The sequence below is a fragment of the Salarias fasciatus genome, chromosome 23, assembly GCF_902148845.1.
Source record: "Salarias fasciatus chromosome 23, fSalaFa1.1, whole genome shotgun sequence".
In the NCBI taxonomy this organism is placed as follows: domain Eukaryota; kingdom Metazoa; phylum Chordata; class Actinopteri; order Blenniiformes; family Blenniidae; genus Salarias; species Salarias fasciatus.
Window position 1 is genome coordinate 24,106,016 of NC_043766.1, and position 26,519 is coordinate 24,132,534.

At 43.3% G+C, this 26,519-nt stretch overlaps 2 protein-coding genes across 4 annotated transcripts in view; one reads left to right on the forward strand and one right to left on the reverse strand.

The window, feature by feature from the left end:
• Window positions 1-26,519, forward strand: part of ralgps2 (Ral GEF with PH domain and SH3 binding motif 2) — an 81,372-nt gene that overhangs the window by 46,817 nt on the left and 8,036 nt on the right. The window contains exons 10-17 of one of the 2 annotated variants that reach the window (XM_030082653.1): window positions 21,010-21,147; window positions 22,221-22,311; window positions 22,736-22,803; window positions 23,004-23,142; window positions 23,299-23,450; window positions 24,083-24,137; window positions 24,767-24,844; window positions 25,922-26,027. In XM_030082653.1, coding sequence (XP_029938513.1) covers window positions 21,010-21,147; window positions 22,221-22,311; window positions 22,736-22,803; window positions 23,004-23,142; window positions 23,299-23,450; window positions 24,083-24,137; window positions 24,767-24,844; window positions 25,922-26,027 — 827 coding nt within the window. The remainder of the gene's footprint in view (window positions 1-21,009; window positions 21,148-22,220; window positions 22,312-22,735; window positions 22,804-23,003; window positions 23,143-23,298; window positions 23,451-24,082; window positions 24,138-24,766; window positions 24,845-25,921; window positions 26,028-26,519) is intronic. The other variant, XM_030082654.1, reaches the window with a different exon arrangement.
• Window positions 1,473-26,232, reverse strand: angptl1a (angiopoietin-like 1a). Of its 2 annotated transcripts, none has more exons than XM_030082656.1 (6): window positions 26,221-26,232; window positions 8,637-8,969; window positions 7,910-8,530; window positions 4,099-4,292; window positions 2,803-3,073; window positions 1,473-2,713 (listed from the first exon to the last, which is right to left on the reverse strand). In XM_030082656.1, the coding sequence occupies exons 2-6, from the start codon at window positions 8,824-8,826 to the stop codon at window positions 2,526-2,528; spliced, it is 1,464 nt and encodes a 487-aa protein (XP_029938516.1). In that variant the 5' UTR covers window positions 8,827-8,969; window positions 26,221-26,232; the 3' UTR covers window positions 1,473-2,525. The 2 variants fall into 2 exon arrangements, with proteins under 2 accessions (XP_029938516.1, XP_029938515.1); XM_030082655.1 differs by lacking the exon at window positions 26,221-26,232 and adding an exon at window positions 18,497-18,843 and having other exon boundaries at window positions 8,637-8,881.

Below are 26,519 nucleotides of genomic sequence, written 5' to 3' on the forward strand. Positions count from 1 at the left end.
ATCTCTGACCCACTATTAGGCTCAGCAGACACAGTCCCCACTTGTCTGCGTTCACCACTGGGCCAGCCTGTTGAAGGCTCAGTTAATTTTGCTTCTGTTCTCCAGCAAATTATGTAGAGACAAAGAGCCTATAGAAACATGTGGCTCCACCATGACAAAACACACATGCTTTAAATGTTTCCCCAACTCGTACTCCTCTGACCCCCTCCGTGTTGACCAGCTCATGAAAACGGCATGGGAGCTGTAGCATCATTTGATAATCAGGGTCTGTTATGATATGTGACATATGGTTTGACCGAGCTCACAGTAGTTTTTTTTTACAGTCTCTTTGTAGAAGAAACATTGATATAAAGCTGTTATTTTTAGTTTTAAACTTGAAAGATCAGCTATTGGTTCTTTTAATCTGCTTCTTTGCTTGAATTAGATTTCGGTCCACTTAATTTCAAAAACAAATGACAAACGTAAATGTAGTGTGAACTTGTCAGAAGAGTGTGTTAAAAGAAAGTCACTAGGTTTGCTAGTGAAATGAAGGACTTGAGTAAGCCTCAGCCAAAGTGCTTCACAGAAAACCAGAGGCCTTGATTTGAGGGGAAGACTTGTTGAGTAGCTGCAGGACATGAATGCTACTTTTCAATAAAGCAAATGACATGGAAAAAACCAGGAATAAATTATTATGCCTTAGATGAGACAGCCCAGGAGCCAAGGAGTTGCTTTCTTTGTTGGTTTCTATGAGATGCTCCTCCTGATAAGATCGTCCTGAGTGCGTCGGAGTTCAGTGCAGCAAATGCTGGTGAAATCTCGACTGTTACAGTTTGTGCTGTTTCAGACATTTTTCAGTCTGCAAAGTCCAAATGTCAATTTTGGTGGCTTGTTTTTTGTGTGAGTTTATGAGCTAAGATGTATTTCATTGTGTTGCTCCATTTGATTTATACATATCTTGTCTGCTCTTGAAGCCCTAGCAGGGGAAGAGTCATAAATTCAAGATCAAGAAAAGTCTGATATTTTGTGGAAGAAATGTACCACTCCTTCTCCTCTCCTATGTCTACCGTGATTTATCATCTTCACTGCCTACTTTCATTTTCTATCAAATATTCTGTAGGAGCTTAATTTTTCGTCGTCCTTTTATCTTTTTCTGTCTATAATGTCATCTGTCCTGCTCTTGAAAACTGTCATACCTGCCTGACACATATTCTTCAGATTGCTCTTTCTGTTTTCACGTTCCTTCAGATGGAATAATCAGTCTAGTTGCTGATATTTCTTTTTTTGTGCTCACTCGCTTAAATTATTAAATCCTCACGATTTTCTTCAGTACAGTGACAGCTTGTGTTGCACTTCGACTGGATCAAAGAAAGAAGTTCATTTTAGATTGTTTCATCCCTGCTCGCCTGAAATCGACTTGGTTGGACTTTCACCGGTTTCCAAATCACACTTCATACGGCTCAGTTGCTACTAATTCAAAAATAGAACTCAGAAAAGAGTGAAAGACAGTTTAATGTTTGTAAAAAATTTTATTTTTCTCAGATGGCTGGCAGTGCATTTCACATGTGCTCCATCCTCAAGTCAACTAAATATCCACTCAGGTTTTTTTTTAAATCTCTGCTGCATGTGTGTTTCTGTTACTGACATGTCTCTACATGGGATTAAAAAAATAATAGCTGTTATTGTTACAGGGCCAGATATAAAATGGCTTTGACTATATTTACTATAAATACACTGATAAATAACAAACAATGGCAGAGTGACAACACTGTGAACATTTGGCCTGAGTAGAATCACACCTCTTAAATTAACTTTCACAAATAAAGGTAAAGATATGTACATACCAAAGCCAGCCCAGCCATTTGCACATTGGACAAACATATTGTTGCACAACTTCACTTTCTATTGGAAGATGGTTGGGCATCGGAACCCCCATAAAGTCCAGACAAATCCCACAAATAAGTACACAGCAGGTAAAACAAGGTCGGTCCCGCCACCATTTGGTTTGTCAGGTGTTCACAACTTCAAACTGCATCAGTATTCATGCTTTTAAGTTTTATCATCCCAGTACATCCAGTGCCCCATTGTATGGGTTACACTGCTTTGAATAAGTCACCAATAGCTGCGCAGAAGAAATCCTATGTCTTTAGTAAATAACCATTTCCCTTTATTACATAATGAGTCTCCAGAGGAGTGAGTAAAAGTGGGACACATGAGAGTAATATATGACCGCCCCCCGGGGCTCCATGTATCATTACTGTCCAGATTTGATGGACAGTGATATGTGGAGGAGAGCAGGTACTTACTGAGGCCAGCAGCATCAGTCTTCATTAAAGTTGACTAGCCACTATGCAGACTGCTGGGAGTCGTTATCATTTGGCCATAAATGCATACCACTGTCTCGTCTTCAGCTGTCTTGCACAAGCCAAAGTTGAGCAATAGCAGAGATTCCTGATTGTGTATTTCCAGTACTTTTTTTTTTAATGTGTAGAAATAAAGATAATGGAGATGACGGGGTGCATTTGAAGGGAGCTACATTTCAGGCTTTAGTCAATTGGTCGGATCATGAGGCGGACCGACTTGAGGGAATAGAAACCGCCTCCGTAGTCTGCCCAAAAGATTCCATCTTGAAACTTGCTGCGGTAAACCCCTCCGCTGTACCACACGCCATTCAGATTGGTCTGACCACAGGCGTTGTACCACCAGCCTCCCTTGTGGAAATGAGCGCAGTTACCTAGTGAAGAGATAACACAAGATCAGCTTAGTCTATTACCAATGCATTAAAAATAAATGAGGTATTTGGAAGTCATCACATTTCCGTACCAGAAAAAGCATCCTTGTCCCGGTCAAGTGTGGTGAACTGCTTCCCATTGTTACTGGTGAAGGAGTCTCCAGCGTTGCCCTGGTATGTGCCCAGCCTCAGCCGGTAGCCCTCAGTCTCTGGCTCCAGGTGGAAGCTGCTATACTCGGCGTAGACCTTTTTTCCCGTCCAGTCTTCCAGCTCAATCATGAGCTTATAATTACCTTGTTTGGCAAGGTTGTAAATGTTGTCCAACCCGAGCCAGTGTTCTCCATCTATGTTCCCGAAGCCTTTCTGTAGAGTACAAGCAACAAGGTGGCATATTTAAAGTTCAGCATTGCAATGTAGTGTAGAATCAATTTGCAGTGATGGATTCTAGACTCTATCATGTGGAAAGAAGAGATACTGGTACATTTTGTGGCTAGTGAAGACGAATCATGTTCTACCCAGCAGGAAAAAGTGAGGTTAATAAGATTTATTTGCAGAGTCCTTGGAGTTAAAAGAGATCTGAGCCTTGCAATCAAACAAAATGAAATGAAATCTGCTTCCAGCTGAGATGAGAATGTGTCGAGGTTGTGATCTGTGCTTTTTCATACAGCGTATTAGTTCAGTGGCAGGGTTGAGGATGATTTGACTGTGGCTGAGTGGAGAGATTTGCACTGAGTGCAATGCTGCAGAAACACATTCCTGTCTGTGATCCAAACAGCATCCCGGTATTGACTTCAAAATCAAATTTTATGCCTGAGGGGAAACCCTTGCTTTTGCTTTTTAGCTTACAGAGAACACAGAAGCCAGTCACTTTGCCTGGCTCTATCTGTCATTTTCTGCTCTCGGTATTTAAATAAATAAATAAAATCCCTTCATTTCTCTTTGCAACCCATTCTTTTTTATCCTGGATCATATATCTATTGCCAAAGTTGACACATAGGAAGAAAAAGAAGAAGAGGTTGTTACTGGTGGGGTTGAGAAGAGAGCTGCATCTCTCTCTCAGCCCACTGAACCTCTCTGATGGCATGTATTTATATGTAGGTCTCTGGATACTGTTCTTGGCTGCAATCTTAGTGTGAGGAAATCCACCACTAAGCTGTTTATACTACTGGAGCAAGTGCTTGCTTAGTGGCCCCAAGATGAACCACTGAAACAGGTCACTGAAGAGAGGATTAGCCCCGAGAAACGTTTCTTGCCAAACTTTATATTGTGTTTCTAAGAATGGGAATCGCATTTTTATTACGGTGGTCCAATAAACACCTGCTTTTACCCCAATAAAGGTGTGCGTGTGTGTGTACGTGCATATGTGCGTGTGTGTGTTGCAGACTGACTTTGTAGTTCTCCCAGTTTCGAAAGAAGTTGACTGAGCCGTCTCTCCTCCTCTGCAATACGGTCCATCCTCCGTTGTCGAGGCCGTGTTCGCACCAGGCTTGGATCAGGCGGTCGCTGCCATCAGTCTTCAGTAGATACATTCCACTGGTGGTGTGACCCGCCTGGTGAACCTGGTAACAATCCCTGAAAGGACCTGAGGTTGGGAAGATGGCCATGGGAATTAGACACAGACACAGGTTATGGGGTGATAAAAAAAAGTCATTATTGATATTTACGCATCAATTCTATTCTTAACATTCTTCACTATATTCAGCAACTGTACTTCAGTGGTGAAGAGAACAGGACAAGAAGTTAAGGAAAAAGCTGGGAAACGCCACGCGAAGACGTACTGTGTATTGAATGTCTTAGCTACTCCTAATTCTTCCTAAACCCACCCATCCCCTGGATCACAGAAAGTTTAAGCTCCATGAGCAAATGCGCCAGAGTTTCCAAGAAATTACAGGGACAGAAGCGCTTCGGACGTCAGCTGAGCCCCACTGGGCCTGAGCGTTGAAAATCTTTTTTTAATGAATTTTTAATCAGATTCAGAGAGACCATCTCTTCAGGAAAAAAAAAAAAAAATCATTATGTAACAGTTTGAATGGAAGCTGTAAACGTGCAAATTTTGCCAAATAAGCTGATAGCTCACACACATCTCAAGTTGGCGAAGATATACAAATAAACAGCAACCGGGATTGCAAGCCCAGACACACTGCGGTTGCTGTATAGTTGAGCTACATCAGCAATGTTTATTTGTATCTGGGAAACCAAGGTAGCAGCACCGATCAGGAATAAACGCAGCAAGCCATCAGACGCTTTTCCGTCCCACTGGTGTCAGTTGCAGTCCATCAACCCGTCTAAAAGCCTGAGCGAGTTTTATTTGAAAGCACAACAAAACATAACTTCAACTCAACCTGTTTTAGTTTATCCAGAAAACACACAGCTCCAAAATATTACCGCATACTTTCTGAGAAGGTTTTGTGAAAAATGTTACAGATGTTGAAAAAAATTTGACAAGCCAGCTGAATCAACTGCAAAAGGCTAAATGCACCTCTCCACAACTTTTACATTTACTCAGAAATAAATAAAAAAATAAATGCTGCTGCTCTGAATCGGGATGGCCTCTGATTCCCTTTCTGCCACAGTGTGTGTTTAAAGTGTGCATGTGAGAATCATAATCAGGCAGACCAGAGAAAATCGGAGAAAGAACAAAAGGAATGTCAGCTAGACTCCGATTTAAGGAAATTTGTAATTGTGCCGGCATTCCCTGGAAAATCTCCTCTTTTTTTCTCAGGCAATTTGAAATCCTGAAGTCTGGTGTTACATAAGCTGCATCTGGACACTTTTCCTGTTTAAATGTGACTGTTCACCTAGATATAAACTTAATTTGAAATTACAACTATGTATTGCTCGTCAAACTGAAGCTCCTGAACCTAAGCTGGTCGCATTTCCTAAAGTCCCCCCCCCCCCCCCCGTGTTAATATCCATTAACCCTGCATGAGGACAGGCTTTGTGTGAGGAGTCGACTTGAGTTAAAGGATCTACATCAGTGGACTGCTTAATTGAGGTTCGAAGTGCGAAAACCTCCCACACAGGTTTGCTGTTTTCTTGTAATGCTTCACAAGGTTTTTGTTAAAGTTTGAATAAAATAAATATATATACTGAACAGAGAATCTGTGTGGGAAAACTGGTCCAGCTTGACCAAAGCATAGTCAAGCAACTTGTGTGTACTGCAGTGTTGAATCTGCATGGAGTGTGACCAATTAGTGTCGAGGTGGATTTTTCTGCCTTCAGTCCTCGTGCATTCAGGTCTCAGATCTACACAGTTTGCTTTAAGATATGTCCATTTAAAATGAGCTCTGACAGTCAAATTGAGACATGGAAATTAAATTTCCTGACTGTCAATTGTAGAAGAACAGCTGTCCTTTGTTCCGTTAGCTAAATATAATGTAGTGGCATAAGGTAGAAATGTTTTCATTTTTTCCAGTGCATGTGAAGTGGTGAAGGATTTAGCCGCTGAAGCTTGTGGTCCAACTCTGGTTTTGTGTTGTTTTTCTTGGTTCCTAATAACTTGGGGCACCTTATTAATGACGTCCATATGACGTGTGTAAAGCCAGTGGGAGTGAAAGATCATTGCGAAAAAGCTTTCATTTCAATAAGCTTTGATGAACCATTTCAAAAGTAACGTTGCAGTCCAGCGTGGACTTGGCCAGTTGGTCGGAGGAATCACCATAAACTGCCAGAAATAGCTACAGGAACACCGTCTGGAGGTTACGTACTCATGGAACTCCTGCAGATTTACAAGCAGCATGCACGCCTTGCCTTTCCTTCCATCTCCTCTGTGTATGTCCGTGTGTGTGTGTTTTCTCACCGTGGACACTTTTTAATATATGGCTTCTTTGCCCATCGAGCATGAAATAAGCCTGCCGTTATTGGGGCTCTGCATCAGAAGATGGCAGCAGCTCAGAGGAGCTGAGTTGCATTGACTGCTGTCTGAGCAACATACACTGCTAGATGGACCTGAACCGGCATTGTTGTTTCCATAGATATGGCATCATTTTCTTTTAATTCACAGTACTGCCATCTAACAGGAAAGACCAGATAACAACAACAAAATAGGGGTTTTAAAAATACAAATCTTTCTTTCTTGCTTCCTTTCATTATTGCCCTTTTCTCAGGCAATTTAAAATCTTGAAGTCCGGAGTTACATAAACCAGATCTGCTAGGTAGAAAGCAAACTGAACAAAGCATCTTTACTAAAGATGGTTAAATCTACAGGAAGAGCAGCCTGTTAAGAGTCCAGAGGTGGATTATTAAGTTAAGGATTTATCTCTTGTTTGTTAAGATAAACAGTTTGCGGTCAACTATGTCCATATAAGCTGAGTAACTGAAATTAGCCTGTCATTTCTCCCAAATATCCCTCAAGAAATCACTTAACTTGACTCTGCCGAGTTCCTCGCCGCTGTTTAAACAAACCTCATTTTATTCCACCTTTGTTATGAATGATTTCATCCATTCCACTGCTGTGTTGTGTAACCTGTCAACATTCCCCGCCACGCTATAATTGCCAGTCATAATACGACAGCCAGGACCAAGTTCTAGGAGATGATTCCAGGTGGCATTGTAACCTTGCAAATTTGTTTCATATTAGAGATGATCTCTTTCAGATGTCTCAATTAGCCAATCTATGGGCGGAAAAGTAGCGGTGCACAACTTCATCTCTGTGAAAGAATTTTATCTGATGGGAAGATTTTGTGCAGAAATCTCAGACTTGGACTTCTTTTTCTTTTTATTTTTTTTCTTCTTTTTTTGGCATGAATGTGAATGAAGCCTTGCAGTGTTGGTATGCTGTATATTACCATTCTCTGAAGCCCGTTCAGTGTCCAGCTGTTAAAATGGGTTCAGTTTACGTCCTGCTAATTTAGCGCATATGCCAGAGCATAGAAAATACAGGCGGCCAAGTGGGTCCTCAGGAATGTATGACTGCACAGCTGCTGCAGCGTGCCAGCGATGAGCCAACCCACTCAACAATACCAACTGTTGTAAGAAATTGCATTATAAATCGCATTTCTTTGCTAATTTTTTTTTTTTTTTCTTGTGCTTGTGTTTCTTATTATCAGGCACAATTACAGAAATGCCAGAAGTGTAAAGAAGGGCACATTGTTATTTTTTGGTCATTCTCTCTCATGCTAAACTCATGTCTATTGATAGTTTTATGAGCTTTCACTCATTCATCCACTTTCTCCCAATAATTTCTAAATGGATACTTACCATCAGAGGTGAGTGTGCCCTGTGGCGGCGGAGGATCAATCCCAAAGGGGCTGGCGGTTGGGGTGTCCCTCCGCGAACCTCGGGGGAACGCCCGGTTGTTATTGTCTCTCTGTATCTCATTGGTGAAGCGATTGTTAACCGGAATGTTCTGCGGCACCACCTGCACCAGTGGGGGAACGGCGGGCAGCTCGCTGCGTCCCAGCGTCCTCAGACACTGCTCCTCCAGCGCAGAGATGAGGATCGACTGGTTGTTGACCACCCCCGCCATTGTGGCGAAGCGGGCCTCCAGCTCCCTGTATCGTGAGGCCAGTCGCATCATCTCGGAGGTCACGTTGAGGACACGGTTCTCCAGCTGGGCCAGCTCCAAAGAGTTGTCTCTTTTCCTGATGATCTCATGCAGCAGCTGCATATAGAGCTGGGTCACCCTGGAGTTCATGTTCCTGCTTTCTTTCCGGAGCAGCTTCATCTCGTTGACCAAGTTGCCATCCACGTCGACCACCAGCTGCAGCGTCTCTATCTCGCGCCTCTGTTTGTTCAGCACCTCCCGCACGTCTGCGATGTCCATACGGGTCACTCTGTCTTTGTCTGGCTCTGGGCCCGTGGTGCTGGCACAGATCGGACCTGTTGGCAGACATGCAGGTTTCATTTACTAAGGAAATTAACAATCATCCAACAACAAAAAACATTCAGTTTGACAGACATGTTTTGTTTTATCAATCCTTCATACCAGTTATTCTCTGCTCAGGCACCAGGAAGGTATAGGAACATTTTTTGGCATCGGGATCCAGAGGCGCTCTTTTACTCCTATGGAGCGAAGGCTCAATGGCTCTCCGGGCTTCCCTGGAGCTCCTACAGTAACTTTCCTCCCAGAGGGAGAGGCAGAGCAGGGCACACAGGCTCCACATCAGCCGGTGCATTGCTGCTGACTTGACGGACAGATGAACTACTCACTGGTGCTCCCTCCACGCCTCCCTGCAAGAAAACAAGACCTTAGGAGTTTGGAAAACAGCCTCCTCTGTGTTTACGACAACCAATAGACAGAAAGAACACAGCAGGAGTGCTTATTGTGTGATTTGCCAGAGAAGTTCAGCATAAGATTTTTAACAAAAATGGAATTTAAACTTTTTCAAATATCCACAAACAGCCAGTGTTGTTTAGGAAAGTGTGCAGCAGCAGATTTATCACGGTGTTTTTCAGTTGAATATTGTTCTTGTGGAAAGTTTATGTAGAGAACTAATCGTCTGTTCAACCAACTGGGCACAATCTGCTCTTTTATTTGTTCATTCCTCTGCTGACAAACAGCCCATTTCTCTGAGGTCCTGTAATTAAGAAGAGTCGATGCATGGTTGCTGCTGGTGCTTTATCATCAGTGTCTGCCTTTAAACGCGCTTCATCTTTTCTAATCTTGCAATGTGGATCTTTCTTACATAGGTTCCCATGGCGTAAGCACCTTACAAGTTTTTTCTGAACTACAAGAATACTCTCACCGCATCTTTATTATACAATCAACTTTTAGGCTGTTTAGCAGTTCTGCCCTCTGTCAGCAGTTACTCTTCCAAGAGTAGATTAGAGCTTAACAAATAAACCTTTGGCTTTGCTTATATTTATGTACAATTTCCACTTTTTGTCATGTTATTAGCAGCAGTAAAAAATATGAATGTACGCCAGCTAGACTGGTTTAAGAACAGCTTTAAGTGCAAGAGGCTTGGCATTGCTTAATTTAAGCTTCAACATCACACTGTAAAACACACAACCGATGGAAACGTCATTGCAGTTCGACGCTTCCTGAAATGTGAACAGATTTGAATATATTGACCATACAGATTGATTCCTGAACAGTTGCTTAGCTCCTGGTTTAATTTAATGAGTGTTTTGTTCACATGGCTTCAGATGGGGTTCACGCCCTCTTTTACACATCTGACCTTGAGATCTGACCATATGTTACTGTTGCCTACTTGCACAATCCCCCCCCCTCCTTAAGTAAAACCCACTGACCCCAAATTCCAGCGAAGCTTCCTGTGAGGCAGGTTGAAACGCCAGCAGGGATGTGAGGTTGGAGGGTAGTATTTGCGTTTCACTTGAAGGATTTAACAAACACATGCTCATGCAGACAGTCACTGCAGGGGCCCGAGTTAACATTAGAAAAAGGGCTGTTTTCGGCCGCACCTAATATGAGGGGTCACTCCTGGCACTTCCCTCCCTTTGACCTTTTCCCTCCTGATTCTACTGCTGTTTTTCATACAAGCACAAACAGAAAAGACACACGCCGCTCCTTTAACACCCGAGCCCTCGCGAGGCCAGAGCTGTCTACCCCCCTTCATTCGCTCCATCATTCCTCACAGTTAGGCTTTACTCAGTGCCACATCATTAAATCCTCCCTCCGCCCTGACGCTCGGGTCTGTGTCTCCCCCGTATGACGCCATTGTGGTTCATCGGGAATTTTGGCAATTTTGTCACTTGGAGCCGTGTAAAGAGGGGACAGGATTACACTTCGTACTGCAGGGCTGCACTGCGTGTGTGTGTGTGTGTGTGTGTGTGTGTGTGTGTGTGTGTGTGTGTGTGTGTGTGTGTGTGTGTGTGTGTGTGTGTGTGTGTGTGTGTGTGTGTGTGTGTGTGTGTGTGTGTGTGTGTGTGTGTGTGTCCGTCTGCATGATTGAATACTGTGTGTGCATGACTATCCAGAGACGTTATTCATTTTCATGGTGGTGTGTTTTTCCAGCAGCCGGTGTGTCTGACAGCGTAACCAGGTACTGTATCCTAGCTGACCTCAGTCAGAGCTGCTAATGACTTTAGCAGCAACAGCCCTGCGCTGTGTCTTACTGTTTAAACTGCGGTGGGAATTTTATTCTGTCATTTCCTCAGAAGTGTCCAAATTCGCACAGTTTAGGTGGAATAAACATGACAGCCAACTTTACGGCTCATCCATTAACCATCCATCACCATCCATATCATCCGTCTTTTTTCCATCTCATTGCTTTTTTCGTTTTAGTCTGCGCTTCTCTCTTTGCATTTTTTCGTTATGTTCCTCTGAGAGTCTGATTTCCTCCTTGATGCTGGTTCTGAGTACGAGGGGCTGAGCCTCTTTCATGGAGTCACAATAAATCTGAGACATTTAAGCTAGCCTTGAGAGGTCACCCCCGTCTCGTGTCAGTACAAAGTTGAAAGTGTTTCTTCCAAACAAGCAAAGCGTTATCTTTTTTTTTTTTCTTTTTTTTTTTTTTTTAAAGCTTAAAAAACGCCACCCCAAAAAACTCAAACTAAACACTTCTGAAGTGCTCTGAAACTACGAGTGCTTTTTAAGGGAAAGCATGAAGTGCTAACTTGTGGGAGAAAATAACTCTTTCCTGTACGCAAGTCATTGCAAATGAATCGGCAAACGCTTAGGGCCCAAACTGGAGGAGTCCCCAAGAGAAGGATGGCGTTAGTCCAGTGACAGAACGATGGAGCTTCTTTACATCGATACTTTCTGTGAAAGTACCTGTTTGTCCAGCGGTGCCTGCTCAGCAGACAGTACAGGTTTTATGCCAGCGATAGAGAACATCTGCAGTTTTTTTTTTTTAGATTCAACAATAAATGAAACAATGTGTGAGTTGTCTCTACTTTTGTAAGAGACTACTCAAACATAAGAGCTTGTTTAGTAAATAAAATTTTAGCTGTCAGCCTTTTACTCCATTGTGGCAAGCTAATGTGGAGTCAGCGCACCACAGCACAAAAATGTACATGGATTATTTTAATTCCATGCATCGATAAGACAGATTTTGGATCATTTGTACAAGCGCTACATGTTTGGCAGCTGAATTGCCAATCCCTGACTGTCCTATGTAAGACTGTGGGATGTTATATACACACACACACACACACATATATATGTGTACATATATGTGTGTATATATATATATATATATATATATATATATATATATATATATATATATATATATATATATATATATATATATATATATAATATATATATATATATCACTCTCTAACAGGGCGTGGGAGAGCAGTGGGCTGTGTTTACACACACTACAGACACTGCACACATGGATGGAGATGAGGAGCGTCAGGCGGTGGGGCTCAAACAGAGTACAAGGATTTCAAAGAGCGGCACAGGCAATAATAGATTGAAGACACAACAGACTAATAGTAGCAGAAAGTGGGTCATGGCGATTTTTCCCTTCACAGCTAGGTACCATTAACATAACTGGAGGCACAACCTTCAAGGAATAAAATACTACGCTTACTTTCTGAAAACTTTGTTCCTGACCGATTCACACAGCTTTCCTTCTGTTAAATTGCTTTCTCTCTCTCTCTCTCTCTCTCTCTCTCTCTCTCTCTCTCTCTCTCTCTCTCTCTCTCTCTCTCTCTCTATGGAACCCTTTTTTCAACTTTTTTGAATGCTTTTCTTCCTCCATTGTTTTCTGTTTGATGTTCGCCCCCCCTTTTTTTTTTTTTTTTTAAGTTGCAGTTAAATAGAAACATATGAGCGTCATAGTCCGTAAGTGATGCATCAGATAAAACACATTCCCACTACTCTTCTTGAAGTGAATTGGATTCATTAAATTTCTGGTTTTTGCTCTGCCGCAGTGACAAACAAGTTGTGTATTCCACAGCATCTGTGCAGATCGAAACCAAAGAAACTGTTTAAGAACAGGAAAGGGCTTCCTGCTGTCAGCTGTGCCTGCCTTTTGTTTTGGCAATAATGTGGACTCCTAAGTCTTTATTATTACAATGCTTGTTCCTCTCTTCCAAAATAATTTGTAAGAATCGGCCGATGTGTTCCAGGGTCTGGTGAAGTGTCGTCACTGAGCTTCCATCTGTCTCTCTGTCTGCGCCGTGGGTCAACTTATTTTTATTGCAGCTATTGGATCTGTGGAAGGGCAGATGGTATATAGCCTGCTTCCTCCCCTCTTTTCAACCACACACTCCTTCCAACTGGGAATAATTTTCCTTTGAACAAGACACAACCATCTCTCTGTTTAAATCCTTGACAGGCTGTCATTTTATAAAGGAAGACTTTACCTCTACTGTATTTCTCTGATAGTTTTCATTCATTCTGTTTGTTGTTCAACACTCTCCTGGTTTGAGATGAGTAGCTCCTCTGCTTCTCTTTGCCTTGAACAGGGGAGCCGATTGTCTGAAGCTTGAGGCTTTTGCTGATTTAACTAATAATAATTGAAGAGTTCATTGCCTTGCTGACAGATCTCTGGTCTGCTTTACACACACAAAAATGCCCTGACACAAAAAAACACTCAGACAGTTGTTCTCTTCCATAATTACACACAGCCCATTTATGCAAACACACATACACTATATGACAAAGTGGAGAGCAGTAACTATTTCATATTGGATTAAAAACAGGCTTTTCTCTACATTGAATTTTAGTACGCGAGCCAATGCTGTATGTTATTGCTGATTAGCTTTGGGCTACGGACGGTAGGAAACAGAAATAATACTTTTTGTTCAAGGAGGGGAAGCAGCCAATGAACTCATGAAGCTACATGCTTAGTTAAGATGGTCAGAAACAGGAAAGAAATTAGCTTTGAATTGTTATACCGTGTAATAAATGCTGGGTTATTGTCAGTGAAGCTATCAAGCCTGTTGGCTGATCCTTTCCTCCATGTTCATTTTGTAAATTTAGATTTCATTTGCCATCTGTGGATCGTTTGAAATTCATTTTGTCTCACCTTCCAGTAGTGTTTCTTTTTTTTTTGTGAATATTTTTTTGTGCTGCCAACATAGTGTCCCCAGAAGATGATCTTTTGGAATATTAAAAATCATATAAAGGAGAAAACAGTCACACCTTGTTGAACAGTTTTTCTGATTCATTTATATCTCGCTCTGTTCTAAATTTAGTCTCACACTTTCAAGTTATGATTTTGAGGAGACAGCTACCACCCGAATCGTTTATTTTCCAGAATTTCAGATGCATAACTGGATTCAGTGTGTTGTGGGGTCTGAGTACTTCCAGATATGCAGGTGACCCATGAACCTCACTGCACTTAAATCCACATGGAGAGAAGTTCCTCTGCTGAGTTTGCTTTATAAACAGCATCAAAATGTCACTGAAACAGTAAAGAAACCTCCAGTGGTAGATTTCATTTTGCTCAATCAGATCAGATATTATGAGAGTGTAACACTACATTGGAAGGATATTACTTTTTTTTTAGATACATTTTGTGGTTTTGTTTGTCAGAAATGATATATTTCACTCCTTTGTCTCCAAAATGTAGTGTTTGTTTTGGCAAACGCCACATTATGTCGTGCCTGGTATTTTTGGACTGGATGGTAGTGCAGAGATCACCGGTTTAACAAGAATGATAATAATGTGGAGTGTGTCCTGTTCACTGTTTTGTGTTCATACATAATCCCCAGGTGTTTGTATTTCGGTTGATTGTAGTCATTATGCATCCAGGTGTGTGTTTCGCTCCAGACTTGGTGCTTGTATGAAGTGTGGAAGACGAGCCGAAGCCCAAGAGAGTCTAAAATTTATTTTGAGGTGCTTCCACTGCCAGGAGCATTTATCTGTGCTGTGTGTGTTTCTGAGCTCATGAGCTCGCCGTGTCTCCGGCGGGATTCACCTGTTCTGATGTGTCAGCCTGCAGCCTGATGGATTACAGTTCAATCAACACGGACAAGATGCTTTGATGAAACCTATTTAAACATTCAACATCACAAAGTTTCAAAAAAGGAGGGAAAATAAAATCAAAACAAAGTGGAGCAACAAAGAAAAATAAGCTTTGGTTCACTTGAACTCTTCTGTTATGTGACGGCCAGGAAACGACCTCCTGCTGACCTTTTATCCATCCATGATGTCACCGTTTTCATGACCGCCTGAGCTCCCTTTAAAGAGCAACCAGTGGAAATGACCGCCAAAAAGCTGTCAAGCCACGCACGGGCCAGACGGTCAAAGTGTAATGGCCGTAGATGGAAATGCAGCTACAGAAAGGAAGTTGTAAAAGGTTTTGGTATTATTACACACACATGAATAAAAATAACCCATGAGGGAAAACTCAGAAAGCCACTGGCAACAAACTGAAGAAACCACAGATTTTACAGTGCTGCAGTCGTAGAACATAAAAAATACGGTTGTGTTGATATTCATCCCTTTGTATGATCTCGGGCATATGCTATAAGAAAAATGAAAATAAAATCTAATCAAAAGGTGGGAAGTGGGGTTTTTCCTGTTGTACTTGACATAATGGAACAAGAAGTTTATTCAAGACTTTAAAACTAAAGTTATGTTAGATTAAGTGCTTATTTTGTATGATGAGACTGGAAAATAGTCAACACTTGGCTCCTTTCCGCCTGCTGCTCCCTAAACACTGAGCCGTCCACCTTCATGATGCTACGTTTTCAAGAAGCGAGCCCCCGAAAACCCCCTGTGGCCCCACGGGCCCCCCCATCTGTTTTCCTTCTTCTTTAGTGAAACTCTAAACATGTGGGCTGATGTTGGGGTCAAAGGTCTATATGTGGGATTAGGGTGCAGTCCCACCCTTCCTCTCGCCCCCGCCCCCGCCGCTCGTCCGCTCCACAACCCCTCCAATCAATTGGCCTTTGTGGAAAGTGGGCTCTCCCTCTTCCTCTTTATTCACACCACACACATAAATGTTACAAACACCCCGTTCCTACGCTGGCGGCACCGAGGGAGATGGAGTCAGTTCAGGCTCGTCCCGCTCAATCTGTCATACTTTGTCCAGATAAGAGTTCTCAACTCTCCAGCACCCTTCTCCATCACTCCATGACTCCGTCCTCTTACCTCCCCCATCGCAAAGCAAACGTGCAGCCGGCACCTCGCCACAAACACAGCGCTGTCCGCACACACAGGTGTATTATTTATTCTGTCACGATCCTCAAACCGCTGAGTGACGGTGGATATGACAGACAATAGAAAATGATCTGTGCTGATGGATTGATGGAGCTTCATCTATTCAGGTGGCTTCTCTATTGATTTGTGGGAAAATACAATTGGCTGAAAACAAATGCAACTTCTTAGGTTTCACTCTGTGGAAAAGAGCTGGAGGAGGGTCAGGGGAGAGAGGAGAGCCAGGAGTGATAAAAAAGAACTAAGATTTTATGTAAAAGTTCAATTGGCTGGATCAAGGGAAGTTTTCTGATTTAGTGGATCGCTCCTGACCAGGCGTGCGTGCTCTGTCTTGGTATTTATTTCTCCACTTTGTCACACCTCACCATAAACTCATGTGTCAGACTAACACATGCTTTCTATTAAGTGAATCAACAAGGAAGAAAACACACGCACACACACACTGCCCTCCAGTTAGTTACATGCCTCTACTTCTCCTGTCTGTTTATCCTGACCTCCCTGCTGACCTCCTCCTCCCGACGCTGACCTGTCTGTTCAGCTGTGTCCGAGCTCTCATTAAGGCGATTCGAGATGAGCTTCATGCTGCAGTTACAGATTTTCCTCCCAAGTTCTGCAGCGACCTCAACTCTTCTTCTTTTTTTTTTAAAATTTTTTTATTTAAGTTCTTAGTTGTCTTAATTATCGGTAGCTCCCTCTCCAGTTCTCATGTCCAGTGACTGACTCGGCTTTTCCCAGCGGTGGGTTTGAGCTTTATCGCGATGCGTTGCGGGCTCACTTGTTGTCCCTGTGTTGCGTGTAGCCGTGTGTGGTCAGCAGCGTAGAGGTTCCGTTTCTGCACGGGCCTGCGGTCCGTACCGACTGTGTTATCTCTGCCTGCCTCCTCATGCGGCTGTGTTTCACAGATAACATCAGCGGAGCTGTCCGCTGCACATCTGTGCCTGTGATCGTTTGACACGCCGGCCCAAGTTAAATGGTGCGATAAGACTGGACATGTGCCATCACATCACCCAAAAAAAACCCGCAGCGGGGTGAGACGTCCATGTCCTGCTGCGTAACGAGTGAGCTGTGGGAGGGCAGCGGGGAGCTTTCCCTGCCGACTCCACCGTGCTCTGTCTGATTGCTATTTATTGGCTTGTCCAAGGAGTTTTAACATTTTAAATAGGAAGGGCGTCTAACAGATGTTGCATGGTGATTTAGAGTCTGGGGTGAAGGTTAAGAGAATGGTGAGTTTATGTGTGGATTGGTAATGACCCGTTAGCGGCCTGTCCCCTGTGCGCTGGAGGTTCAGGTGAACCGGAGGGCTCGGCGCTGGCGCAGCTGCGCTGGAATGTTCTGGATATGTATCACACAGCTGCTCCTGCCCCGTCTCTATCTTTCCAGGTTCCTTTTTTTTTTTTTCTTTTCTTTTTGCTGGCTGAGTTATTAGAGGTATTGATAGAATGATTTATTACTCCTAAAGAAAAACGAGCAAGCTCTTAAAATGTTTCTTATCCTTAAGCTTTTTTCTCATTTTGTCTTCTACTTAGGACTTTCTGAAGGCCTCTCTGCACGTCTCCCATGATCATTTACAGCATTCACAGATGTGCCTTTGTGGCGCCTGTAATATTTTCCACAGATCCCACCAATTGACCACTACCTGAGTTAAAACATTTGAAGTTAATTGCGAGTTGGTGATATGGATGTGCACCATGTTGATGTAATTAGTGTTCAAAGTGTTTGTTATCATGACAAGGTTGCAGCTCATGTGTCTCATGTCTGTGGACTGCGGTTGACAGAGGATGTGGTTGGGAATGAATTACACCGTATTATAATGTTTTCCACCCAACAGGGCCAGCGAGGGGCTCTTGTGAAATCTCCGTGGATTTCCTGAGCTACAATCAGATTTCTGTTCACATCAGCAGCCGCTATACGTAACAAGGAGGAGCAACTGTTGAGAGACATGTCATCACCTCCTTATGTGCAATCTTCCTGATCTAACCTTCATTCCAGCAGGTTAGCTTTGCTCCATCCCTGCACCCCAGATAGCTGCCAGGCTCAGATGTTGCTGTATTAGGAAACCAAAAGCCTAGAAAAAATAAACAAGTCTGGCTCCGGAGCTTGAATCTCTCCATCTGATCAGATCAACCTCCCTCAAGTGTTTTTCTGGAATGCCCTACTTTGCTTTCTCTTCACTTTCTTCCTTTTCTCTGCTGCTTTCAGTTTCACCTCAGGTGGGACAGAGTGTACATTTCAAAGTTTAGAACTCAGGATGTTTCGTCCTTGTATGTCTAAATGAATGGACCCCATTGACTGTAGGTTTTCATTATTTTAGGGTTTCTGTTAAAATTAGTTTTGTAATATCAGTAGTCTGCTTTGGGCTAAACTGAAGGAAATGCTCGGGTTGCCAGCTGCATTTCTTTATTGTCTGTAACTCAAGCAGCGTCCTACAGTCCATTCATATCTCTTCCTTGGCCTGGTAAACAGTTGCATATGTTGAATGTATATTAACTTCTCGGCGTGCTGTGCATGGTTTATCCCAGTCAGACTTTAGGAAAAAAACAGACAAGGAAGCGTTTCTAAATGTTTCTGTCTGCAGCTCCAAACCTCCAGTCACGAAATGTCCAAAACTCTCAGCCTCTCTGCCAGAGCTTTCACAGCTGTTCAGACACACACACACACACACACATACACACACACACACACACGCAAAACACTGCCTTTCTCACATGTGCAAACACCCAAAAAGAGGAAATAAACACTGAATTATCTCAGACATTTACCTTTCTGTTACCAGTGGTGATGGGCGGTGTTTTCCTGCAGTTATAGTTTCACGTGTCTGCTGTGTTGTGTCTTCACCGAGCTGCAGTGCTCAGGACTCATCTCTCTCTGCTGTCTTCTTTGTCCCAGTCTGCCGAGGTGCTCCTCTTCCTCTCTCTCTCCTTCTGTCCTGTAGCTGTACTTTGTGCTACGAGGCTTGAGCGTGAGGCCTTGCTCGCCCAAAGACGTGCTTCTCTCTCTCTCTCGGCGGGCTTAATTGTTCCGGGGCTCGGGCTGGGGCATGGTTCAAAAGCCGGCCACTTCAGCGGACTGAGCACGAACTACTGATGCCTTGAGTTTTTCACAAAGGATGGGGGAGACTGCAAGAGGGAGGGGAAGGAGGAAGAGATGGGAGGGGAAGGGGTATGAGGGTGTGGGTGTTGGAGATTGCCTCTTTTTTTTCTCGTTCTCTTTATTTTTTTGGTATTGCCCTGCCTCCCTCTGATGTCACTGATGGAAAAACAGGGCAGAAAAAGAGAATAACAGAGCTGCCTCATTAAATTTCCCATCCTTAACAATGGCCTTCACGGCTCTTATAGGCAAGAAGCGAGTTGAGGAAAAGGACATAAAGCCCATTTCACTTCGGGAGGTGTTTGGACTGTCTGGAGCACATGCTCTGACCCCTCTGTCCTCCAATATAACTCTCAAGCCCCATCTTCTTTTTGCTTTCTGCTGTGGCAGAATGACAGGCTGATTGTAATGCGGCTGTGGTTTCTCAGCTCTTTCCTGGAGGGAACAGATGGATACGTGCGAGCCGGGGACAAAAGCAGGCAGATAAAGCTGATTGGCTGTGAGACAGAAGTAAAACATGGTCTCCAGGTGGAGGCAGTACTTCTCTGAATTGTGCCTGCTTCTAAACAGAGATGTGTTTTACCTTTTTTTGCTGTATTAATGTGCCGAGTTGTCTGTGATCCAAACAGATGCTTTATTCTTTTGAGTGACTGACAGACCTTAATGCAGAGGTGTAACTTTTACTCCCTGGTGGCTGCATTTGTTCCTCTCGCCCCGAGTTTTCCCACGAGTTCTCCACATGTAAACACAAACAAAGTCTGCGTGTCTGCGTGTCTGCGTGTCTGCGTGTGTGCATGTGCGCGTGTGTCCGAACCACAGGTTCTCTGGGCTCACATCTGTCTGTGGGTGTTCCAGTCTGCATGGGTTTGTGCTTGACTAGCAGCTGTTTTCCCGACATGCTCTCAGAGAAACAGCGATGGCAGTTAAGCCGTCAGGATCCTGCTCTTCCTTCTCGTCTCATCATTTCTTACCCCCCCCACACACACACACAAACACACGCACACACACACAGAGCACAATCCCCTCATGCTTGTAAACTGCTTCTCTCTTTATCACCCTGGATTTCTCTTTCTTCGTCTGTCTCTTTTGCTCCAATTAGATGCTGTTTAGTGTGTGTGTGTGTGTGTGTGTGTGTGTGTGTGTGTGTGTGTGTGTGTGTGTGTGTGTGTGTGTGTGTGTGTGTGTGTGTGTGTGTGTGTGTGTGTGTGTGTGTGTGTGTGCGCGTGTGCGTGCAGGAGTTGTGTATCAGAAGATGAGGCTTGGCCCAGTTTATCTGCCGGAGTCGCTCCTGCTGTTTTGTTTTCAGACTCTGTTTGTGAGCTGTTGTTAAATGGATGTGCATGCATAAAAACATCCATGACTATAGGAAAAAGGGGGCGATGGGTGTCACGCTGTCACTGTGCGATAACTTTTCTCACGTCTGCACTCAATCTCCACCTTGACCTGTGAAGGAAACACTCGAGCACGAAAAAGCAGTGAGAAAAAGAAAACAACTGAAGCACACCGTCGCTTCTCTCCTGAAAGTTGTTAATCTCTCTTTATAAAATGGTGGGAAGCTGCTCCCGGGTTTGTTTCTTAATGGTAATATTTGTGTAATGAGAGAGTCAGAGTCTCGGCTTTGCCTCAAGTCTGCCAAAAACGACGCAATGAGAGCAGGAAAGTGAGGAAACTCAGGCGGCCTTGAGTTAGAAACGCTGCAGGTCTGCCATCTCCTCGAGACACTTTAAAGACAATTTACCTCCAATGGGGGAAGTTGAGAGTGCCAGGGCATATTTGAAACTTAAACTAAAGAATATACAAATAGTTGAGTTTGGATTTTTTTTTTTATTGCGTGTCTATTTTGGCCCCTTTGGTATCAGGGATTTTTGTATCATCAGCTGGTTTCCTCACAGAAAACCCACATCTGGAAAACACTTGCATCACGCTTCCAAGGAAATCTGGCACTGCTAGGATGTCCAGCCTTGTATGTGTCCACATGATTGCTGTCTAATGAGGAAAACCCTCATGTTCTCAGTTGCCAGTTAAAAAAAAAAAAAAAAAAGCGCTCCATTTTCAGATGGCTGCTGTCCTCGTTTGGCTTGCTTTGGCTCAATAAATGATGATACACAAGGAGAAGGTGCTGTTTGTTCCCATTAATTCATTGCATAAATCTTTATTTTTTTTTTTATGTGCTTCTTCATTGCAGGGATGTACCTGTCTGATCTGACATATATAGACTCAGCCTACCCTTCCACGGGCAGCATACTGGAGAACGAACAGAGATCGAATCTAATGAACAACATTCTCAGAATCATATCGGACCTGCAGAGATCCTGCACCTACGGTGAGACTTGACCTGCACACAGTCACAAGACATCAGGGCTCTGGCCTGGTTGACGCTGTCAACGTTTAACCCAGTAAATCATCACATTTGCTATTGTTTAATTATGTTGACTGCTTACCTAACTTTATAGCGCTGCATGCATTTTCTTCATTTATTTCAGTGACTCACTGTATACACCATGACTAGTTCATTTAAAAATCTAGCATCAACAACAAAGTGTCAACAATGATCAGAAATATGCCGAGCTGGTTGCAGTTTCTTGAAGAGTTTGATAATTCTGCCGTCGTCAGCCAGTCGGCATTGTTTCATGGTGTCTCACGCTGTTCATCGTCATGTGAAGGAGGAAGCAAACATGTTTAGGAAAAAGGCAGTACGGCCTGACCACTTTAATTTCCTGTTGCTATAGAGACTAAAACAGAGAGCTGCTGCTACTCATCCTCAGTGTGTTTTTTGTGAAAATGGATAAAACGTGTTCGTATCCATCGCCTTCACCTTGACTTATTTACCGATCAAAGAGATTTCATTGTGGGATAGTTACTTTTTATTTGCGAGAGACAACAGGAAAGCACACATGTTCAAAAATGTGTTCATAATTACCAGAAAGATTCAGAACCTCCTAAATTCCTTAACCTTTAGTGTTTTGTGTTTTGTTTTAGTGTAGCTCTATTTTTTTCTCTTCCTAAGTGTTCGAGCTCACAGACTTCTCAGCACATGAATAATAGACACTCATGTTGTGGGAATTCTGTGCCACTGGTTTGTAACGTGTGCTGCAGAATTCCTCACTTCAGCTTTCTTATGATGATTCTCCATGAAGATTAAACAGTAGACATTCAATATTCTTGTTTTATTTCGTTTGACTATAAAGCGCTGTATATACATGTGATGCAGCTCTGCAACACTCACCAGCCTCTCAGCCTCCTGAAGGACGAGTATGAAGCGAGTGTTGTCGTAATTGTTGCACTCTCTCCAGATTTACTTTACTGACGTGAGTCACTTTGTTGGTAGGTGTTGTGAATTCGCTTCACATGAAAACATTTCATTTCGGTGCCTGTTGGCGTCTTCTCTCCCTTCAGATATACCAGTGTTGCCTCATGTACAGAAGTATCTCAACTCCGTCAGGTATATCGAGGAGCTGCAGAAGTTTGTGGAGGATGACAACTACAAGTAAGAAGCACAGCCAGTCCTTTCAAATGTACCACATTTCCTACCAGAGAAAATCAAAATGGCTTTTTGTTTTTGTTGTCCACCCCTCTCACACGCACACACACATCTGTGTTTTCCATTGGATCTTTTCCTTTCAGTATTTTTCCAATTACAAGTTGAAACCTCTTGTTCCAGTCCCCTCTGTCTCTCGTATCCTCTTTCCTCGCTGTGATCGCCTCCGTGTTCACCCTTCCCATTTTCCTCATGCGCTTCGCATCTTTTCCGCTGCAAAGTTACCCTCTCCTCTCCATGCATGACCAAACTGTCTCCATCTTATCTCGTACCAAACTGTCCCATATGAGCTATGAGTCTCAATCATTCTGCTCACTTCCAGTTAAAAAAAAATATTTCAGGAATCTGAATTTGCCGAAACTGTCTTTGTCAGGTTGTCACAGAAGATAGAGCCAGGCACCAGCACACCAAGAGCAAACGCCTCCAAAGAGGATCTAGTTGGTAAGTTGAAGTATAGATCTCCTTTTCTCTGCTCTTTCTGATTCCTGCTTTGCTGTAAACTCTTAATGTGTTTTCAGAGCTTTGAAATAGGTTTATGGATTATTAATATTATTTTTTTTTATCATCTTCTTGTTTTTGTTGCACACATATTTGTGAATTTGCAAACTAACTCTCGTCATTTCATTGCTTCTCGCTTGCAGGACAGGAAGCGTCGGCGTCTCCTCTCTGCGGCCGCAAGTGCACGGTAGTAGCAGAAGGAACCAAAGTGCCGGCCACTCCTCCATCCCCCAGGAACCTGCTGCCCTACGGACACAGGAAGTGCCACAGCCTGGGATACAAGTCAGTGTCTTTTCATTTTTAAGTTATAGGTTGAGTGTAGAATGCTTGTTTGTTTGTTTTTTTTTTGTGTTAATGGAAAGAGGTTTTCTGTCCATGTTCTGAAGAAAAAGCAAACGCTCCTTTTTACATCTAATTTTCCATTTTGTGTTCCCACAGTTTCATCCATAAAATGAATACGGTAGAGTTCAAAAGTGCTACGTTTCCCAATGCCGGTTCTCGCCACTTGTTGGACGACAGCGTCATGGAGAGCCACAGTCCCACCAGAGGTCAGGCAGAGAGCTCAACTCTGTCTAGTGGTATTTCTCTTGGTAAGAGTTCAACACATGTGCCGAGTCTCACATTATATTCCCACAGTGGCTCCTTTCATCAAGTGCCAAAAAGCTGTTCACAAGACATTCAATGATTAGTGGATCTTGTTGGAAAAAAAAGCTAAAAACTGTCACCAAGTGTGGTTTTCCATTGAGTGAATAGAGCTCAGCTTTTCGGCTGTGAGCTGCATTTATGATATTGATTCAAGCTGCAAGGAAATAATCTGACAGCTCTCATACCGCATGTTTCTTTACTAAAAAAAAAAAAAAAAAAAGTTAGGAATCTGGGATAATTTCAAGTAAAGGAGATGAAAACTCCTCTGATTAGGATATTTGTAGCACCGCCTCCCAGTGGCTGGTTGCAGTATAGGCTGTGAATCCTGCTTCAACAATCAAACTATGAAACTATCTCGAAGAAATTATTCTCAACTGTTGTATTTTTTTCATTTTTGTCATTATTAATATTGACACAACACAAATAAAATGCCGATATATTAAACAGCAAAGGGTTGAGGGTTCATCATTATATGTATCATCAGTAAGTATTTTTAAAAAAAGTGTAAATAAAGAAACGTAATGAACTCTGTTTTGGTTAAATGAGATAGATTGTGATGATTTGCGTTTGTGTGCAGGGAGCAGTGAGGGCTCCGAGCTCAGTGAGGAGGTCTCCTGGCCGGCGTTTGAAAGGTAACACTAACATATCCACGTCGTCTGTACCGTTTTCATCAAGTCCACACTCGACAAAAGCTGATCCTGAAACAGTTCCACTCTGATACGACCTTCTCATTTTTAAAGGTCTTGTTTCAAGATGCAGTCATGTAAAACCATCTGCCATTAAAGCTCACTCATACACGCCATGTGCAGCCGTGCTTTCAGCAAACCTCATTCCTCCATTGCTGCTCTTTGCAAAAAAATATGAAGATGCTTCTGCTTCTCCATCCGCCTGGAGTGTATCAAGTGCTTAACATTTAAATTCCCTAACCAGTAGTACCCCTCTGCCGATAAATTAATGGAGCCGTACTCACCGGATATGTTTAAAAAAACAAAAAAAAAAACGAGCCGAAATACCATTCAGCTGAAGAACCTTCTGGCCTGAAAATCATCTTTAACCTCTTTTGTATCTTTAAACTCTTCAATAACCCTGTGAACACACATCCATCGATAACTCCTCTAACCTCGTGACTGCAGCTCATCAAGCCCTAACCCATGCAACTCAAAGGGAAGAACAACAGCGAGGGGATAAAGAGCCGCATCAGCCTTAACAGTGTCCCGTTCCCCCAATCCCGCCCTATCCTATTCTATCCCACTCTGAACAGGACTCGGTTCTATCACTCTCTGGGCCCAGTGACCCGAGTGGCCCGCATCCCCTACAGAGGAGTCCTGAGGCCCAGCAGGTATACCCACGCTGACCGGAACCAACTCCATCTGAGCCAGAAAACACTTCTCTTACCCTCACTCTCTGCCCCTAAGTCGCTACCAGGGACTGCTGTGTGCCGGTGCTTAGAGTGTGTGCAGTGCTGGGGTTAAATCTGTGTGTATGTGTGTGTTGGTGAAATCACCGATGGAGGTGATGGGGTTAAAACACTGTTGGTCATAATTTAATGTTTCATTCAAACCATCTATGAACTGCCTCTTGCTTTCGTGAGTTTCTTGCATGCCCGTCTCACTCTCGCGAGTCTCGAGGCTAAATAGAAGAAGTGAGACTGTCTGTGTCGGCTCGCCGAAGGTTAAAGTGCCGACTCGACAGAACGGACAACTGAGGTGTAATCTGGAAAGATGAGAGCATTAAAGAGTTTCATAAGCTGCTGCACCTTATTAAAAAGCTAACAAAGCTCTCAGGATTACCATGTGGTCCCTGCCCCATCTTTCCAGATGAGACTGTAGTCAACCTAGACTTCTCATTGTGATAAGTTTCCAAGGTATTCCACAGCTTGGAGCTAAAAACGAGTTTCCACAGACGCTGCGCTCCATGTGTTCCTGGAAACTAAACGTTACATCCTCGTGCCTGAAGTAGAGAACAGTCTCATCAGGGTTTTTGGAGCCAGTTCTCAGGGATGTCTCACCCTTTTTCTCTCTCTCCTACTCTCTTTTTTTCCTTTCTTTTTTTTTTTTTTCATTTCTTTTTGTGATCAATCAGGCTTCCCTGAGCTGAGCTTCCTGCTCTGATCCTCCAGACAGACCCAATCTGCACACCACCTTGTCCATCTCTGCTTTTCTTCTTCAGATATCACTGCGATGATTTATGTCTGTGAAATCCGCTCCTGTCATAACAAGACAGGAAAAAAGGTGTAGTTTAAAAAAACGTTACTTAAGCATGAAGCAGGGTCAAGGGGAGCGTTGCAGGTTGCATCTGACTGTCCTTTTAGGGCATCTACTTCCTCCTATTCCGTGTCTTTGCTGGCATGACAACACGTATGTTTGCTCGTCTGTGCAGTTGTGGTTATGTAACGTTTGTCTTTGTCCCGTCGCAGCTCTGCTGAGTCGGAGGAGCTCGCAGTTCACTTGTACCCCGGAGCGGTCACGGTGCAGGGGGTGCTGAGACGGAAGACGGTGCTCAAAGAGGGCAAGAAACCAACTGTAAGAACACAACACGCACCGATAGCCACACACTGGAGAGCATTCATGTGCTTCTCATACCTACATATGCTCTGTACAGCGGCATATGGGCAATAAAATCTGTCTGCCGAACGCAGATAGGACCTCAGAGACTCCTTAGACCACAGAACGTCTCTGTTTGTGTCTGTTCCTTGTGCTCATTGTAGTTTCTAACTGTGTGAGCCTTTTTTCACCCAATGCTTTTGTTTTCCTTATCCGCTGTAAGCCATGTTCGTATTTGAACAGAGATTATCCCGTTCTGTTTTGGTTGGAAACAAATCTGAGGCTTTTTGATGACTTAAAATAGCTTGAAACTGTCACAGGTAGCGTCGCTGATTTACGAGAGTCTTTGATGATGTAACATGTCTCTATTCTGGCCAGTGTTTCCACACCAGGAGTAATAATTAGTGGGTTCACTTGCTCCCTTTTCCTTTCCTGTGTTTTCTTCCTGCTTCGTCCCATTACTTTCTTTTT